General features: G+C 40.3%; 1 protein-coding gene across 8 annotated transcripts in view; it reads right to left on the bottom strand.

Moving 5' to 3' along the window:
- Nucleotides 1-756: 756 nt before the first annotated feature.
- The window catches only part of LOC102453472 (opsin-5-like), a 127,095-nt gene continuing 108,565 nt past the window's right edge, over nucleotides 757-19,286 (bottom strand). For 7 of the 8 annotated variants that reach the window (XM_075920776.1, XM_075920777.1, XM_075920774.1 and 4 more), the window contains one exon: nucleotides 7,148-11,731. In XM_075920776.1, coding sequence (XP_075776891.1) covers nucleotides 11,114-11,731 — 618 coding nt within the window. In that variant the 3' untranslated portion in view covers nucleotides 7,148-11,113. Of the gene's footprint in view, nucleotides 1,404-5,018; nucleotides 5,086-7,147; nucleotides 11,732-19,286 lie in introns of those variants that run through there. The other variant, XM_075920779.1, reaches the window with a different exon arrangement.

Raw genomic sequence — 19,286 nt, 5'->3', positions numbered from 1 at the left:
TGCTTCCAGAAATTATTGCTCATGACTAAGGAGACCATTTTTGAAATTACAATTGGACACATCACCAGTTTCTTGTCACTCCCTACTCCAGGTGATTTTACCCTTCTCTCTCATTATTCATTTCAATTCCTCCTTTATGTCTTATACTTCTCCATTTACGTTCTCCTCTGTTTTTTTTTCCCTCCAGTTTCTTTTTTTCTCACTTCCCTTTTTCTTCCTCCTCCCCCCTCCAACCTAAGCAGTGAGTTGAAAAGGGCTGGAAATTTTCTCCTTCCATTTCTTTTGGCCTTTCTCATTCCCCAGACAATTTTCTTTACCCCCATTTTCTGCATTATAGTTCTCCTCGACCTGCACCCGCTTTGATTATCTTTGCTTCACTTTTTTTCCCAAGCTCTTTTCCTGCTCCCTAAGGGTATGTCTACACTACCCCGCTAGTTCGAACTAGCGGGGTAATGTATGCATACCGAACTTGCTAATGAAGCCCGGGATTTGAATTTCCCGGGCTTCATTAGCATAAAGCCAGCGCCGCCATTTTTAAAAGCCAGCTAGTGCGAACCCCATGCCGCGTGTAGCCGCGCGGCACGGGGTTCGCACTAGCCGGCTTTTAAAAATGGCGGCGCTGGCTTTATGCTAATGAAGCCCGGGAAATTCTAATCCCGGGCTTCATTAGCAAGTTCGGTATGCATACATTACCCCGCTAGTTCGAACTAGCGGGGTAGTGTAGACATACCCTAATTCTTCTTGCCATTTCCCAGTTCTTGTCTATAGCACATGTAGTCAATAAATGTAATGTATAATTTATACTGTGGTAGCACCTCGGGGGGGCAAAGAGTAGGCCCCCACTATTGTAGTGCCTGAATATACCCATAAGAAAAGTCAGTCCCTGTCCCCAAAGAGTTTTTCTGAGTAAAAATATACTAAATAACTGTCTTCAATTTAACTAGAAAACTATTCAACCAGAAACTATAGCCTCCATCTACCCTAGGAATTTGAGTGATTGCTCACAAAAGTTTTCAGCAGTGGATCCCTATGGCTGCTGGTATAAACACGAGAAAACTAGTTGCAGTACAATTCAGAATAAATACTGAGGCTTGGTGATGTCCCATTGAAGTTGTCAATACTGGCTCTGTTGATCCCACTGCTAAGTAACCTTGACAGCCATAGTTCAGTTTCATAGTGCACAGAGGGATTACAATTGCCAATTAACTGCCTTGTGTGCTTCTTTTGCCTTGAATCGAAGCCACTCCTCTGAGATGCATGTAGCGGTTCTATTGTAACTGGAAATGATGGCTACTATTTTTGCAAAACATGAATCCTCCAGATCACCTCCAGTGAGACGTTCCTTTGTATCCGTTGTGCAGAGAATCAGAATAAGCTCTCATCAGATGCTTTTCCTGAAGCATCTGTTGAGAATAAAGAGAAACCCAACTGTTGATGGTGAATAACTTGTGATTCACATGAGAAATCACATAAGAATATGTTGCCTTCCCTTCTTCACAATGCTGTTACCTCTGTGGCATGCAGGAGAGAATTACAATCAGTTTATCTACACCTGCGAGCAGGAAACGAGCACAAAATGCAGACTCAGGGCCAATTTAACTGTACTTGACAAAGGAATGGAGGGAGTACAAATGAAGTGGGTGTAAATCATCTTTTTATTCCCACATTTGTCTGGCCATATAGGAGCCTGTTCAGCCCTGGGCACAAATTACAACCACCACAGAGCCTATGTTCTGGCTGCAGTGGCCCTTTCTGCCTTCATATAGATTAGAACAGCTGGAGCACAGAGTACTGTACTCACGCAGCCTTCCTCAGCATCCACATCATCTAGCCTTGAGCAGGCAGCCTTGGTTAGTGCAGTTAGAGCTTCCCTACCTCAACCTATTTTTACCCTTAGCCAGGAGGCTGGGGGCCGGGAGGGATGATCAGGGAAGGGTCAGATGCAGAGGCATTACACCATGTACTGGGATCACACTTTGGAGAGCATGTCTGCCCCTTTACACTGCCAGAGACACATGAATGTGCCAGAGCAAAATGGAGAGATGTCTCTACTAGGACAGCCTGACCCTAAACTCACTAGTTTCACTCCAGTGGGACTCTACTAACTTCACTGACCGCTCCCTTTTATATTGAGGTGGCAGTTGGAATATGCTCAGTATGGCCTGAGAGGACTTCAGGCACCCATTATATGAGATTAACCCTATCTCATCCAGTGGGGGGTAGACATATCTTATCACACCCTCCAAATCTTTTCTGCTGTATCTTGAACAATAGAATTCAAATTTTGAGTAACTAGATTTTAACGTACAATGAGTAGTCCTATGGCACTTTAGAGACTTGGATGAGTTGGACTAGAAATTACAGAATTCAGATTATACATAACAGTGAAAGCAGTTACCTGTCAATTGTAGGCCCAATGTTAATTATGCTAATTGAGGCAAGCTGGATGTGCCCCATTCATAACTTTTGATGAGTAAATAAAAATTTTAAAGGCAGGGGAAATTGCCTTTGTACTGCATTAACCAGTTAATAACTTTATTCAAACCCAAGCTGATAGTGTCAAACTTGTAAATGAATTCTAGTTCAGCTGTCTGTCTCTGTAATTGGGTGATATCCTTTGTAAAAGAATGGCTACTTTTAAATCCATTATTGAATGTCCAGAGAGGTTGAAATGTTACCCTACAGGATTATGTGTGTTTCCATTCCTGATGTTTGATTTGTGTCCATTTATCCTGTGTCACAGACTGTCCAGTTTGGCCAACAGATTTTAATGTGTAATTCTAGCATTTTCTGAAAACTTCCTGTGTGAAAATTTGTTTTCTTTTATTGACAAAGTTTTTGTGAAGGCTTTACTCATGCTACCAAGAAAATAAGACCTGGGGAAGTCATTTCTCAGAAGTTGAAGATGATGATGATGATGATAATAATAATACATACTTATACAATGCTTTTCAAATCAGATATGTCTAAACTTTGAGCTATGAGTGTGGTTTCCATATTGAAGAGATATACCTGTGCGAGCTCTGAGGGCACATCTACACAGCAGGCCTAATGCAAAATAAGCTACACAACTTGAGCTACACTAATTGCTTTTTTAAATTATTATTTCAACTTTTAATGCTGTCTACACAGCAGTTATTTCAAAATAGAGCACTTGTCCCCCAACTTCTTTTACTTCTCAAACAATGAGGCTACATCTACATTGCCCAGTCTTGTGCAATAACATATGCAAATGAGGCACGCTGTTCGTCCTGCACTCGCCCTAGCATGGCGCCTGGGGGCCACTGCCTCTCATGAGCCCCCCTCGATACACGCCTGAGGGACTATCCGTGAGCCCATCTAGCACCTTTCACCATTCGTGCTGTGCCAGCTACTTTCTATTTTTTTTGCATTCTAGTTCTGACTAAAAAGAGAAGAAAAATCTAAAATCCGAATTCTTTTCTTTTTTAGTTATCATTGAAAAACAGGCATTTATGACAATATCCCCCCCCCCTTTTTTTTTTGCAGAAAAACAATTTTTCCAATCAACAGCCAAATTAATTTGAAATTTCCAAACCAATCTTGCCAATATGCAAATGGCTTGCAATCCCTTAGGGACCCTAGACAACTGGTATAACTTAGAACAGTTGCTCCAAATTATCCCAGGGCTAGTCTCAGGGCAACCTGAGAAGCAGGTAGATGTAACAGGCTTCCTGACAGTCACCACAATCTGTACTGAGCAGACCTTGGTGCAGGATGAAATCTTGGCTTTTATTTTTAACATGAAGTCCTGTGTGCTATGCCAAAAAAATGTACTGGGTCAATGTGTTTTACTTCAGAAGTAATTTTATTAATGCAAAAAGAATCAAAAATGGAAAATGGAAATGCTGTCAGCCAAATCCTCCACTCTGCTACATTGGTTTTGTGCCAGTGGGATTACTGCAGCATAAAGCCAGTGCAGTAGAATTGTGAATCAAGCTCTTTCCCTCCTTCCAGCTCTTAAACAACACCTTGTCCTCTGAAGCTCAGTAGAAACATATACATAATTAGCAATGCTAATGATTTCCCACAACCCAGTCATTCCAGATTCCCAATGAAAAACGGAAGTAGGTAGCATTATATGGAAAATATGGTTATACAGAGATACGAATTACTTATGCAGTATAATCTCAAATGGGCACAAAATAACCTTCAGCTTTCTTAAAAGACATTTTTTCATATATCTAATCATTTTAAGCTGGATTCTCACTCTGTATAATACTTTGCAATATTTGTTCTCCCAGTATTAACTGTTTCAATAATATGTTAACTCCAGAACAGTTCCTCAGGGCCCAGCAATTCAAAAGAAACAATCTAGTCCCTTAGGATACATTTACACAGCAGCATTATTTCAGAATAACCGACGTTATTGCATGTCCATACTATAAGCCATTATTCTGAAATAATGTCAATCTGGAGGACTTCTTATTCCAACTCATGGTAACCCTCATTCCACGAGGAGTAAGGGAAGTTGAAGGCAGAGTGTTCTCCCTTTTACTTCCTGCTGTGTAGACAGCACCAAAAGCCAAATTAAGCTATTTTGACTTCAGCTATGCAATTGATGTAGCTGAAGTTGTGTAGTTTAATTCAACATTAGCCCTGATGTATAGACGTACCCTTAGTTTGCTACAAATCTTCCTTGTTCAGAATTAGACACTAGATTTTACTAAATGTACCAAATAGCATCTAAGGAGAGTGTTTACTTGAGAAGAAGAAAGTAAATGCTATGTCTCCAGCATGCTCTTCTCTGCAATTTTTTTCTTCCTCACAGCTTTACATGTGGAGGGAAACACCTGTTATATTCATCTTTGACCTATCCTTTAAGTGCAGGTAGGAAATGGGGATCTTTATAATTTTTCGGCCGGGAACATCTCCCTTGCTGGCTGCTTCTTACCATTAACTTATGCTTATGGGGCATTTCTACATGGGCAAAATCTGGCACTGCCCAGGACTAACATAATGGCCATTTAGTAGCCACTAAGGCTCCACTTGTCACTCACCTACTAGCACCTGTTGACTGTTGCTGGGATCATTTGAGTTCTCCTCTTCCTGGTGGAAAATGAGTGCCTGTCAAAGAATTTAGAACCTATATTAACACAAAGACATCAGAAGTAGATGTACCAAACAAATGGAAAGTCTGGGAGAGGGAGAATGAGGATAACAGTCACATGTGATTACACAGACTAACCATCAGAGTCATAGAAACATAAGGCAGGAAGGGATGTCAATAAGTTATATAGCCTACATCCCTCACTGAGGTAGGATTAAATATACCTAGACCATCCTGGACAGGTTCATCTAACCTGTTGCTAAAACCTTCTAGTGATGGGATTCTACAACCTCTCTAGAAAACTTGTTCCAATGTTTAACTATACTTAAAGTCAGCAAGTTTTTCCTAATGTCTAAGCTATATCCCCTGTGCTGCAAACTAAGCTGCTTGCATAATCTCCAGCTGGTTTCAAATCTAAAGTTATGTATTTATTAGTTTTTAAAGATTTAATCCAACTGGTAAGATTAACATCAAAAGTTCAATTATAATACCACTTGTGATAGCATTTGTGTGTGTGATGAGGTTAGCCATCAGCTATGATTTGAGATCACCAGTTTATATCACCAAATCTTCCAAATAGCTACCAGATGGTAATAACTTTCAATCTCTTCTGACTGGGGACAGATTTGGATTAGTTACCTTGGGAGCCAAAAATTCCATATTCCAGTACAAATATCTGGAACAATCTCATTCTCTAACAAAAATTCTTAAATTTTCAGAAGTGTGGTATTTTCAAGTGTTGTTGTAGCTTTATTGAGCCCTGAATATTAGAGACACAAGGTGGCTGAATAGGTTTTACTCTATAACTTTTGTTATAGAGGTGTGACATTTTTGTACTATATTCTTTGTGCTGGGCATTAAAAGAATACTACCTACAGCAGAAATCCCCTTGCTTTTACTGTTAATTCTATAATTATTGACATTTATTCTGAAACCCATTTTTAAAAGTCGATTTTACTCAATGTATTTAAAAATCTCACCATCTCATCAGCAACAATAAGCATAAATTCACTCTCCAGACATGATGAGATCACTCTTTTTATTGTTTCATTTTGTAATAATTGAAACCGTTTTTTATAAGACCTCAATGCATAATGTCAAGAGACCCCGTAATCAGCAGCATCATGATTTGCAAATACATTTATAAATAATAACTCATGACAATAATCTAATTCTGAAAAATGATGGATGGACCAATCCAAAGGCAGACAGGTTGAGAAGAATTTGTATGTGACTCATTACACCAGAAAAAGCATTTAACATAAGAAGAAAAACTTTATTCAAATAATAAACATAATTCTAAATTGGACTTTCAGTCTGATTGCTTGTGGACACTGAGCATTGCTACATAATTCTCTTCAAAGGCACAATCATGCTCCAATTAACTCCAAAAAGAAATAAACTAAGGGTTCGACGTCCATTGTAAAACATAAATATTTCTACCCATCATCTGAAATCTGAACTGTAGATAAAAGAAAAGTCGAAAGTGATGTAATGATTTTAAAGCAAATGTTGCTCAGAGCTTATGACTAGTTCAGGCACTCCAATGCAGACTTGGAGGAAAGAAATAGTGACACATTAACTTTATTTCTTTGTATTAAACAATAACCATAGTATAAATACACATGAATTTTACAGAGAATATAGATTATGTATAGTGCAAACTGCTCTTCTCTCCCCCCCGCCCCCGACATACACACGTGTGTTTGATTGAAAGTTCGACTTAACTTCTGGCAAAGCCTGGAGCCTCCATACATATTGGCTACGTCTACACTGGCCCCTTTTCCAGAAGGGGCATGTAAATTTCACCAGTCGTCGTAGGGAAATCCGCGGGGGATTTAAATATCCCCCGCGGCATTTAAATAAAAATGTCCGCCGCTTTTTTCCGGCTTTTAAAAAAGCCGGAAAAGAGCGTCTAGACTGGCCCCGATCCTCCGGAAAAAGCACCCTTTTCCGGAGGGTCTTATTCCTACTTTGAAGTAGGAATAAGACCCTCCGGAAAAGGGCACTTTTTCCGGAGGATCGGGGCCAGTCTAGACGCTCTTTTCCGGCTTTTTTAAAAGCCGGAAAAAAGCGGCGGACATTTTTATTTAAATGCCACGGGGGATATTTAAATCCCCCGCGGATTTCCCTACGACGACTGGTGAAATTTACATGCCCCTTCCGGAAAAGGGGCCAGTGTAGACGTAGCCATTGGGTTTTATTCTGATTTGCTTATATGGGGCAAACAAACCATCTTCACCATTCAATCTGGTTATTCTGAACATTAGCTCATCAGATAGGTGACATGCAGCTTAGCACAAATAGGACTTAGAGTGTGAAGCTTCAGAATTTCCTGAGTGTTTTAAATAGGGGAAAACATTATACCCAATATTGTCAGACCTAAAGAAGTTGGGCACTTAACTCATTTGAAAATCCCTTCCTAATGATTGTTTTTTCCTGTTTTATGCATTCTTATCATATCTCAGTTAACCGCAACATAGAAGTCGTTCATTTCCTAGTAGAGAGCCAACCATCAAAGACCCCAGTCCTCCACAGACTTGAATGCATGCATTAAGAAAACTTACTGGAACCAGTGGGACTACTCACAGGGTATATGTATACCACAGCTGGGAGGGTGTTTCCCAGCACTGGCAGAGAGGACTGCTAACAGTGTTTGAGCTAGCATACCAAAAACAACAGTACGGCTGCAACAGGCTATGGGGCAGCTTAGGCTAACTGTGTGAGTACCCCCGCAAGACTCAGGTGGGATTGTATTCAGGGGCCTACTTACTGTTTGTGTGCCAGTTCATGCAGAGATAGCCTGGGACTACCCTGGCTGAGAATTACCCCTCCAGATACTAAGTAGACACCCACATGGCATAGTCATTGCTTCTTAGAATATGCACAATTTGCTTCAGGAGGCATGTGACCAGGAATCATCACTCAATTTGGTCCACTGGTTGAATCATTACTTTCTTCACCCAGGCTAGGTACTGAGAATGTGACGTAAATGCTGATCCATGCCCTCCTCCCCTGTCCCAGTAGTGCCTAGAGTTATGCATGAACATGAATCTTTGCAGTATTGAGTCCATGGGGGCTTACTCCAATTCCATTTGTAGTCCATGGTAGAACTTCCTTTAACCTCACGGACATAGGATTGGGCCTTTGATTTACTCCCATCACTGACAATTCACCTCATGAGACTTCAGAGAAAATGATAATCAGTTTAAATTTGCTCATCCTTCAAAGAAAACAAAACAAAAACAACTAGTTTATAATGTGCCTGGCTCTTAAAGAAGCATGGGGCTTTAGCCACATGGGAGTTTTTTAATCTAATACAGTCTAAATGTTTTGTACTCAGCAGCTAACAGCTGCTCATGTAATTTTAAACACTCTGCAACTATGGGAAACTAGCAAAAACCTCAAAAGCATCATGCACATGGGAGCAGATGGAGGGTGAAGGGGGAGACAGTTTAGAACAGGAAAGAACCCACAGAGTAGGTTCCAAGTAAACAAGCTGTGTACTATCTATCTGTTACAATAACATTCATTTAAATAGCTGCTTACTCGGAATCACTAGTACACTGGTATTCAATTACTTTCCCTCTGAGCCACCACAGACATTTCACTGCAAGGTGATGGTGCCACAGGATTATTTATAGAACTAAACACGTGCAGTTTATTTCACTGATGGCTTAGGTGGTGTGGTGCCTCCTGAGGAATGTAAGTCTCACTACTTAGACTGCAAGTTTGTTAGAGCAGAAATTGCAGCTTTGCCTATGTTTTTACAGAACCTCACATTATGCAGCCCCGATCCTGATCAAAGCCTCTAAGCACCACAGCAATATAAATATTAAATAATGATGACTGCATACTTGAATCACATGGGCCTGGCACTTTCTGCTCTCATGAGAGGAAATGATACAGCACTTCTAGTTGACTGAGCTGTGGAATGGTGTGGCAATATAGACAAAAGGGTGCTGGTGATAGACGAGCTAACCTTCTCCTCCCCCCCAGCCAGCTATGCTCACAGCTAGGGGTATTCTAGAACTTTCATCTCTTTTTTTTATAGTTTCTCTCCTATTTCTTGGGAAACCAATACCATGACATGATCATAACTTCTGCAGCTGCAGAACCATGACTGAGGTCTACATTGTGCTGCCAAAGGGAGTGCTATGAAGGAGGAATGATAAGAAAAGAGGAGGTAGGAGACTGGGAACAAAAACAAATTAAAAGCTGTGTGTATACCAGCCCAATAAGACAGTCTGTAAACCAAATAGCCGAACCCCAGCACCATGGGTACCAGATATTCAGCTGGATTAAATTGTGCAGCTCTGTGAACACCAATGCAAAGCTGCACTGATTTACATAATCTGATATCCATCTTTTCATAGATCCTAAAACCAGAAAAGACCCCTCTAATCATTTAGTCTGACCTCCTGTGTAACACTTGCCACAGAACTTCCTCAAATTCATTCCTGCTGGGACATATCTTTTAAAAAACATCCAATTTTGATTTCAAGATTGACAAAAGATGGTGGCTCCATCCTCACTTTTAAAACATGCTTACATTTGACAGATTACGCCAGAACAATCTCTTTTTAAAACTAAATACAGTGAGCTCCTTAGCTTCCTAATTTTTTGAGGAAAAGTGACTTTTGTGCAAGAGGGAGTTTTTGCACAAAAAGTAGCCATCTACACAGCTCCTTTTTGCACAAAAGCCTCTTGTGCAAAAGCAGCTGCTCATTAATTATGCAAATGAAGCGTGGCGATATTCCACGCTGAGCTTCATTTGCATACACTTTTCCGCAAGAAGGCTACAGTGTAGCCGTATGCCTTAAGTCTACCATTAAAACATGTTTTTTCATCCTTTAATCATTCTCATGGCTCTTCTCTGAAACCTCCCCAATTTATGAACATCTTTCTTGAATTGTAGACATGATATTCTATGGTCATGCTAGTGCCAAAGACAGAAGTCAAATAACCTCCTACTGCAGCTCAACATTTGTCTGTTTATGCATTCAAGGACCTTTTTGGCAACGGCTATGTCCCGGGAGTTCATGTTCAACTGATTAGCCACCATAACCCCCACAATTTTTTCCTCAGTCACTGCTTCCCAGGATGTTTCTCCATCCATAAGTATGGCCTGCATTCTTTGTTCCTAGAAAAGCACACTTCCATTTCACTGTATTAAAACTCATTGTTTGTTGGAGCCCAGCTTACCAAGTTATCCAAATTCTTGCTCTTTGTAGCCTCTCAATTCCTTTTCTTCACCCCAATTATTTCAGGGCCCTTATTAGGAACATGGGACGAATGTTTTGACATTTCTGAGTCAAATTCTTCTTATAGTTAAACCAGGTTAAATATGGACTATATCTGTTTATATGTATTCTTTATTTTATTTCAATGTAAATTGGAGCAGAAATTGCCTCTGTCTCTTCATGGTCAGGAACAAAATTATCTTTTGTTGAAAGCAGTTTATTCTCCACAGCTTTTTTTGGAGAAGTGGAGTTTGATACACCATCTGTCTTTTAACTTATAAAACAGTTAAAACAGCATGAGGTTGTCATTTAAAAAATTCTTATATGCAATCTGCTATTTGTCTTGAATGTACAGAATATAAAACATACAATGTTGAGAAAGAGTAATAACATCTTACAGAAATGTCTCCATAGTATCAAGGGGCCTGTTTCCTCAAAAACAAAGTAAACAAGAGCTCCAAAACTCCAAGTGGGAAGGAAATTGATTGCAATAGCACTGTTTGAATACAGCTAACACTGTAGTTGGTCTTTGCCCACGAAAGCTTATGCTCCAACACTTCAGTCAGTCTATAAGGTGCCACAGGACTCCTCGCCGCAGCTACCACAAGATAGTTACTGAAGTCTGTGTTTTGGAAGTCAAACACGCTTATGCTGCATTAGGTATTCTATCAAAGGGCAATTGAGAAAACCAGGAAAGGTGTATAGAAAACGAGCAGTGGGTGGGCTGTTTAGAAAAGGTTACATTCAGAAGTCTGGTACCATTAAATTACTGTTTCTTAACTGAAATCCTCCAGACCAAACCCTAGAGGTTTGCAAATCTGCTGCATGTAGGCATTGTTTCCAAGGTGATTTCAAGGTTATCATTTTGAGACCTTTTTTCTCCTTGAACAACCACCTTTACGGATTTCTTGGCACCTTGCTTCTGTGTTGCTTGGAGGTTACTCTCCAGAGACACACTTTCCTGAGGAGTGCATTCCATAGTGCTTACCCTCTCCTGGCAGCATTTTGGATAGTTCTTAAAGCATTCAAAAGCATCATTGCACTTTTCACATGGGAAGTAAGAACATCCTTCCACAGTCTGCACTGAGTTACAGCTGGACTCATTTCTCCCTTTCAATGATTTCAGGCTGATTTCCAGAACTGACCTGTAACTGCAGCTCTGCAGGATCCTGAGGCAAAAACAAGTCCTGATGCACAATTGCTGGAGAACTCCAAAATCTTTGGCAAGGGTGTTCCGGAAATTGGGCTTCAGAAGAAGACAGGTTATAGGGTTGTAGAGTGTGGAGGACTTTGCAAAGACAGCTGGCACTGCAAAAGCTAGTGGAGGAATCTCTTCTATGGATCCAAAGGTTGCCCACATGGCTATGATGGCATATGGGCTCCAGGCAGCAAAAAATCCAATGCAGACAGCAATGCTCATCTTGCAATGAAAGAGGAAAGAAGTGGTATTAGTTGAGAGAGCATATGTTACATACTTCCAAACTAGGAGGGCCATAAGACATTATCATGATTGATGCATCTGCTGAAATGTCTCTCGGTGCCTTCCTCATTTCTCATCTTATCTGCTCTGTACACTGCTATTCTGCACTTAAACAATTGTCTCAGATAAGCAGCATGCCGGGCTCCATTGTTTCTGGAGCTTTCTGAGGACAGCTATAGCATCTTAATCCTATCTGTTTCTCATGCCAGAGAAGGGCAAACATTGCTCTTGTAAACACCTGAAGGCAACCTAAGAAAAAATGCAAAATCAGAGGAAATGCTCTTTTGACAATCAACAATAGACTTTTCTATTTCCTAGTCTAATGACTTTACTGTGTGTAGCCTTCCTTTACAGGTAGAGTTAAAGGGAGAGACCTTAGACTAAAGCCCAATGCATCCATAAAACCTTATCTGTGGTGGCTTATCTCATCACCTGTATCTGGAATAAAGAAATCTATGGGAGTTGCACTCTGACAACTCATTGATTAGTCGGGCCACTGAGTTGTAAACAGAGTTTTTAAAAATACATTTAATATTTTTAAAAGCGGACTTCATAAGAACTGTCGATTGATGAAGCTGCTTTTAAAACAATGAAAAACATAATTTTAAAATGAGTATACGTATAATGCAAAAATATGAAAATAAATACCAGGGTTGAAATACAAACCCTAGAAACCCCCACTATATCGTAAACTTTGATTCACACAGAGAGACGTAGTCTCCAATGAACCATTTTAAGCATCATTCAGAAAGAAGTGGTACCAGATATGTAAAAGATATAAACAGACAAAAATAGTGAGAGAAGTGTCCGACTTCTGAAGGAGCTGCATGAGCTTTGGATTTGCCAAGAGTTGCAATTTCACAATGAGAATGATGAAGACAATCCATTTCACCTAAGGCATTGTCAGGTCTAAGCAAGTCAAGGAGTAGCTTGGAAATGAAGGCAGCCATGTTTCCAAAAGCTTAATGCACCCTGTGCCGGTATTCCAGAACTAGAGAGAGCTGGTAACTCGCTCATCTGGCTTGAAAATTCAACCATTTCCCCAGGCAAGCTAAGGCTACAAACTCACATCTGCCAAAAGCATATTTACATTCACAAACACCATTGGTTTATATAAGGGTGACATTGAGAAAAGCCTTCTGCGCCCAGAATAAAACTAACTCAAAGACAAGCAGTGCCGTAATCTATTTTAAGACTTAATGGCTCTTTCCCATTATTTCAATTGATCTTGCCCTAAATTTGCAATTTTCAGGAACCTTTTATTTTACAAGAACTGTCTCATGCTTGCCAAGGAAGGATTTCACAGCTAGAGTCATTATGCCTGATGCTGTATCAGATAAACAATGAATTTTTCATGAGATGCAAGAGCACTTTAACAGTTTTGTCATTGTTTGTTAGTCTTGTGTCTGTCTGATGAGCATTTGTGTGCCTCTGGAGTGCAAAGCCAGATAATACTGCAGTAATGTTATTACAGCAATGTCCCAATCCCTCAACAGATCCAGTAACCAGTACTGATTTACTGTTGATAGTGTCCCACTACAATATATAGTTTAATTAAAGTTGAAGCTGATTTAGCGGAATAATGACACAACATTTTTTTGGCACACTGAGGCTAGTTAAGATAGAGCCATATCATTCATTTTATTTGTTTAGCTGATGATCTGACCCTAAATTGGGAAAGTCTGGCTTTATGTAAATGACCTCTGAAATCTTGCAGTGTCCCCTGCAGATGTCCAAAACAAGGGAGGCTCAAAAATATGTCCCAGACATTTAGAACCACACTCAAAGTGCACAGGTAGAATTGGTGCATGAGATTATCACAACTACACTTGCAATCGCCATATAAACGTGGGCAGAAATTCTGAATATTTGGGCTTTTCAATTATTTCTGCAAAGAGATATTTAAAAGCTTAATTTTCATGGTGCCCTCAATTAGCTTCCAGACCTGATCCTACATGTTTTTCACATACAGTGTTTGAGCACACAAACCCTGTACAGACATAGATAGACATTTGTTAGTGTTTGTATTGTGGCTACCACTAGGAGTCCTAACTCTGTGGTGTTAGGCTCCACACAAGCTCCCAATAAGAGTTCACAAAACAAAAGAGGATACAACAAATAGATATGATAGTACTAGGTATCAATGAGGGTCTGGCCCACGAAAGTTCATCATCTAATAAACCATCTTGTTAGTCTTTAAAGTGCTACATAGTCCTGTATTTTGTTTCAGCTACACCAGACTAACACGGCTACATTTCTATCACTATTCTACAATGGGACAAGGTTTTGAGAAACAATTTTATCTTCATCTGTATCCATAAGATGGTAATTTAGCATAAGAGATGAGTACACTTGTTTGTGTGTTCCTTCTACTCAAGAGATTCATATTTCTGGCTTAGTCATACTAGGCTTCAGCGGGTGCTATGGTTTATCACATTCCATTTAAGGTAAGGCTTACAATGCTAAAATGTAATTAGGACTAAGAGAAATTTTGAAGAGCAAACAGCCAAAGACCAAAAAAAAAAAAAGCAAGACATTATTTTAAGTATATCAGGGCCAGGGTTTATTGGGCACAATGAAGGAGAATAAGGACATTTCTTAGAAGCTGAATTATTTGATTGCATCAGTTCTTACAGCAGAGAATGCTGGAGACATTCCTGCCTCAGGACTATTCTTCTTGAGCAATAAACAGGATGTGCTGTCAAAAACTGAGGTGTCAAAAGAAGTGATCCTGCAGCAATTCATAAAATGTAGAGATTCATAAATCATATAGACAGAAGGAACAATTGTGATCTTCTAGTCTGACCTCCTGTATAATATAGACCATAGAGCTTCTCCAAATAGCTAATCACAGAATTATAAAAGATGTAGATGAATATGGTTCATAGACAGATAGACTTCAAAGCCAAAGAGAGTATTAATAACCAAGTCTGACCTCCTGCATACTGTAGGCCAAATAACCTTGCCCTCCCACTCCTCTTATAGACCTGAGTTGCTGAAGTCCTCAAATGTAAAGACTTCAAGTTACAAAGAATCCACAAAATTATACTAGTTTAAACCCACAAGGGACCCATACTGCAATGGAAGGTGAAAATCCTCCAAAGTCTCTGCCAATCTGACCTACAGGAAAATTCCTTCTTGATCCCAAATACATCATTCAGTTAGACTCTGTTGTGGGCAAGACCCACTAGCCAGACACTTGCAAAGGAGTTCTCTCTTGTGACCCGGAGTCCTTCCCATCTTGTGTCCCAGAACTAGCAGTTGACAGTGATTGTTTGTAATGGAAAATCATACATCTACTAAAATTCTTTGGTCAAACAAATTGGGAAAGCAGGGTGTCGGGGATCTGTCCTTATCAAAGCACCCGCATTGGACACTACATGAAAAGCGCACACACACCAGTCCGATCCTTCCATCAAAACCATTCAATGTCAGCCTCACGATGACAGGCTCTCAGCTTGCCAGCCAAGGCTTTCTGACTATTTCTCCCCATTTCAGACTGCAATATGAAACAGACAAATCCAAAAATCAACCAAAGAGATTAAACAAAAGGTTGAAAGCTGAAGCCCATTCTATGCAAGATATAGAATCCTAGAACTGAAAGGGACCTCGAGAGGTCATCAAGTTCAATCCCCTGCCTTCATGGCAGGACCCAGCACAATTTAGATAATTTATTTCAGTGCTTAACCACCTTGACAGTTAGGAAGTTTTTCCTAATGTCCAAACTACACCTTGCTGCAGTTTAAGCCCATTGCTTCTTGTCATACCATTAGAGGTCTAGGAGAACAATTTTCTTCCTACTCCTTGTAACACCCTTTTAGATACTTAAACTGCTATTATGTCCCCTCAGTCTTCTCTTTTCCAAACTAAACAACCTCAATTCTTTTAGTCTTCCCTCACAAGTCATTTCTTCTAAACCCTTAATAATTTTTATGCTCCTCTCTGGACCCTCTCCAATTTTGCCACATCTTTATTGAAATGTGATGCCCAAAACCAGACACAATACTCCAAATGAAGCCTAATCAGCGCAGATATTTGGTCACTCGTTCTTCAGAGGGGCCCTGGATGGGTCACAGTCTACTCTGGTAGTATCTAACCAGTTCTGGAGCAGTAGCCACCATAGTGGTTACTGCTGTAGCAAACTAGCCACACTTAACTGGCCAAATAGCCACATGTAGCTAGTGGCTAGCATGCTGGACACCACGGCTATGCCTACACTACAAGGTTTTTGCAGCAGAGAGTATGCTAATGACGAATTCATGAGCATGAGTCGCGATGTCATTAGCAAATTTTCTGCCGCAAAAACCTTGGGCTACGTCTACACTGGCCCCTTTTCCGGAAGGGGCATGTAAATTTCATGAGTCGTAGTAGGGAAATGCGCGGGGGATTTAAATATCCCCCGCGGCATTTAAATAAAAATGTCCGCTGCTTTTTTCCGGCTTTTAAAAAAGCCGGAAAAGAGCGTCTACACTGGCCCCGATCCTCCGGAAAAAGTGCCCTTTTCCGGAGGCTCTTATTCCTATACTTTGAAGTAGGAATAAGAGCCTCCGGAAAAGGGCACTTTTTCCGGAGGATCGGGGCCAGTGTAGACGCTCTTTTCCGGCTTTTTTAAAAGCCGGAAAAAAGCGGCGGACATTTTTATTTAAATGCCGTGGGGGATATTTAAATCCCCCGCGCATTTCCCTACTACGACTCATGAAATTTACATGCCCCTTCCGGAAAAGGGGCCAGTGTAGACGTAGCCCTTGTAGTGTAGACAAAGCCCACGGGTCTACTCCAAAGTTCTTAGAATCTCCCGCACAAGTTATAAGATACAGTCACTTCCCCCTTTTTAGAGGATCCATCTTCACTTCCGTGAGGGCAGAGTCTCTGCTAGTTTCCAGGCCTCTTCCTGCTGCTTTCCCAGGGCTCCCTTCAACAACCTGCTCTCTTTCCTGGACTGCCCAGTATTGAATGGAGTTTCCTCCTTTTAAACTCCTTTTCCATTCTTAACGTGGCATGCAGGTGTAGTAGAGTGGGGCTACTCCAGCCCAAAGTAGATGCTTCTCCCAGGGGTGGTGAACCTTTTTTGGGGTCAGGGGCCACTCAACCACAGAAAAATCAGTTGGGGGCTGCATACAAGTGATGTGGTCGCCAACTGAGAAGGAGAAAGACAATCTTCACATTCTCCTCCCACACCACAGCCTAAGGGGGCTCAGTCTTGTAGATTTTGTGTGCTTCAGCCTTCCGGTGGAGCAGTGTGGGGGCTGGAGCACCAGCGCAGGTTCGCCAATGCTGGGTCGGACCTGAGCCTTGAGGGCCACATCCAGCTCCTGGGCCTGAGGCTCTCCATCCCTGGTCTAGTCCATTCCATGTCGATGCAGGTTTTATACACTCCATCACAAAGGGGAATTGGATGCCATATGGACTTTTCAAAAAGACTTTGATAAAGACTATTGAAAAAAGGTCCTTGTGGTGGTAAGACTGGATTGTAATGGATTAGAAACTGGCAGAGACAACACAAAGAGCTGGAATAAATGATCAGTTTTTAACATGATAAAGGGTTAATAGTGAACTGACCGTATTTCCATACTAGAGCTGGTGATATTTAGAACATTCAGGAGTTATCCGGGAAAAAATGGATTAAACAATGAAGAGGCATGTACGTGGTACAAAATTAACTATGTTAATCAAGACTCAGCAGGATCCAAGTGAACTAGATGAATTGGCATCAAGGTAGCAGATATGAATTATTTTGCATGTGTAAAAATGACTTCTATTTGGAGAAATAATCTGATCTTTTCATACTTAAAAACCTAAACATTGCAGTGCTTATAATCAGCTGTAACCACTCAGAGGAAAGATCTAAATATCATGGAGTGACAGCTTCAGTGTAACACACTGTTTGCACTGGTGCAAAATAGGTCTAGCATCCATGTGACCTGAGTAAATTGCAACAATGCAAGCTCCATCTAGCAGCTGCAGGTTTACCTGGTGTAGTTCCATTAGTGAAAATACACTCCCTTCACCTCAACTCACCCCTCACCATCACACTCAAGTAAGAGAGGGCAAAAAAGTTGATTGAAAAGGTTACAAAACCGTGGTGAAAAACAGTCATAAGATCAAATTGGGCAAGTGTTTCTTGAGTAGCAGCAGTTGATTTCACCACACTATAATGTATAAAGTAAGCACCTTGATTATATCTGTTTTGTGCAGTAAATATATATATAGTCTCCCTAAAAGAATGAGTAGAGATGTTAAACTAAATGAAGCCATAATTAATCAAGTCTTCACGCATTTAATTTTTATTTAGAAGACTTTTGGATTCCAGGTGTTTAAGACACATTGATCACATGTAGAATTGTAGCAACAATTGGGACTAGTCTTCAAATTAATCCGTACAGTAGGGATGGCTACTTTCAGCTTTAAAGGCTTATTTTTTAAAGCCAGCTGTGCTCAACTGGTGAGTTTGTTAGTATTCACAATTGTATCAGATTCCCAATATTATATTCAGTGTATATATGTTTCTCAACCAAAACATTTTAAATGGGATACACAATTCTGGTCTTCTGCATCTGTGTTCCAAAGTAAAATGTTAGGTAGTGAAAGGACTGAGCATTTGTCCTTGTCTAGAAAGATAGCATTTGACCAGAACATGCTGGTTATTTAGAAGTCTATTTTTCTCTTTATCCAGAAATCATCATTCAAATTAAGTGATTTGTTAATATTTGTGCATATTTCATCTATTCCCGAGAAGTGACTGTAAGTGGGTGCAATTTTCACATCAATAGGAGGCGATCTGATGGACCAGCTAACTCATCCCCCGTCCCCTTATGTGATTGATATAATTATACTTCAACTATTTTTGAATATCGTCTAGTGAAGGTGATACCACCTCACTTGGCACACATTTATCCAATGAAAGCCGAGGCAGGACATAAAAATCAAGTAGGAACAGACTTTGTGACCTTCTGATCATCTAACTGTGGGCTTCAGGCCAACTGTTCCAAATGCTAAAATGAGGAAAGTAATGATTTCTCTTTAGACTCGGGCTGTAATTCAGCATTGCTAAAACTGCAGGAGCAGCAACTTATGAGGACACTAATGGAGGTCACAAGAGAAATACAAGTCTGTATGAGGGACACTTTGAAGAGGTGATGCTGAAGAACATTAATAAGCCTAACATAAAAGATATAAATAATTTTAGATTGTTAATGTGTCCTTCCTAAGTAATGAAATCATTCCATAAGGCAACAAATAACTCCCTGTATATCAAGCACGTAAGGCCTTGATCCCATTCCCTTCATGACTTCAAATCCATTGGAAAGATGACTTCTACTGACTCCAGTAGCCTATGGTTCAAACCTATGTTTGCTATGGGCCCACTACTGAAGAAAAAAAAGATTCAAATAAAACAACATTAGTAATGGTTCTCATCCAATGACTGTGAGGATCTGTGAGAAAATGTTATTTTTATTAAATTAACACCTACCAAGTCAGTGTCCCATTCTGACAA

The sequence above is a fragment of the Pelodiscus sinensis genome, chromosome 2 (assembly GCF_049634645.1).
Source record: "Pelodiscus sinensis isolate JC-2024 chromosome 2, ASM4963464v1, whole genome shotgun sequence".
In the NCBI taxonomy this organism is placed as follows: domain Eukaryota; kingdom Metazoa; phylum Chordata; order Testudines; family Trionychidae; genus Pelodiscus; species Pelodiscus sinensis.
Note: the sequence above shows the minus strand (reverse complement) of the source record. Positions and strands in the feature narration are given on the sequence as shown.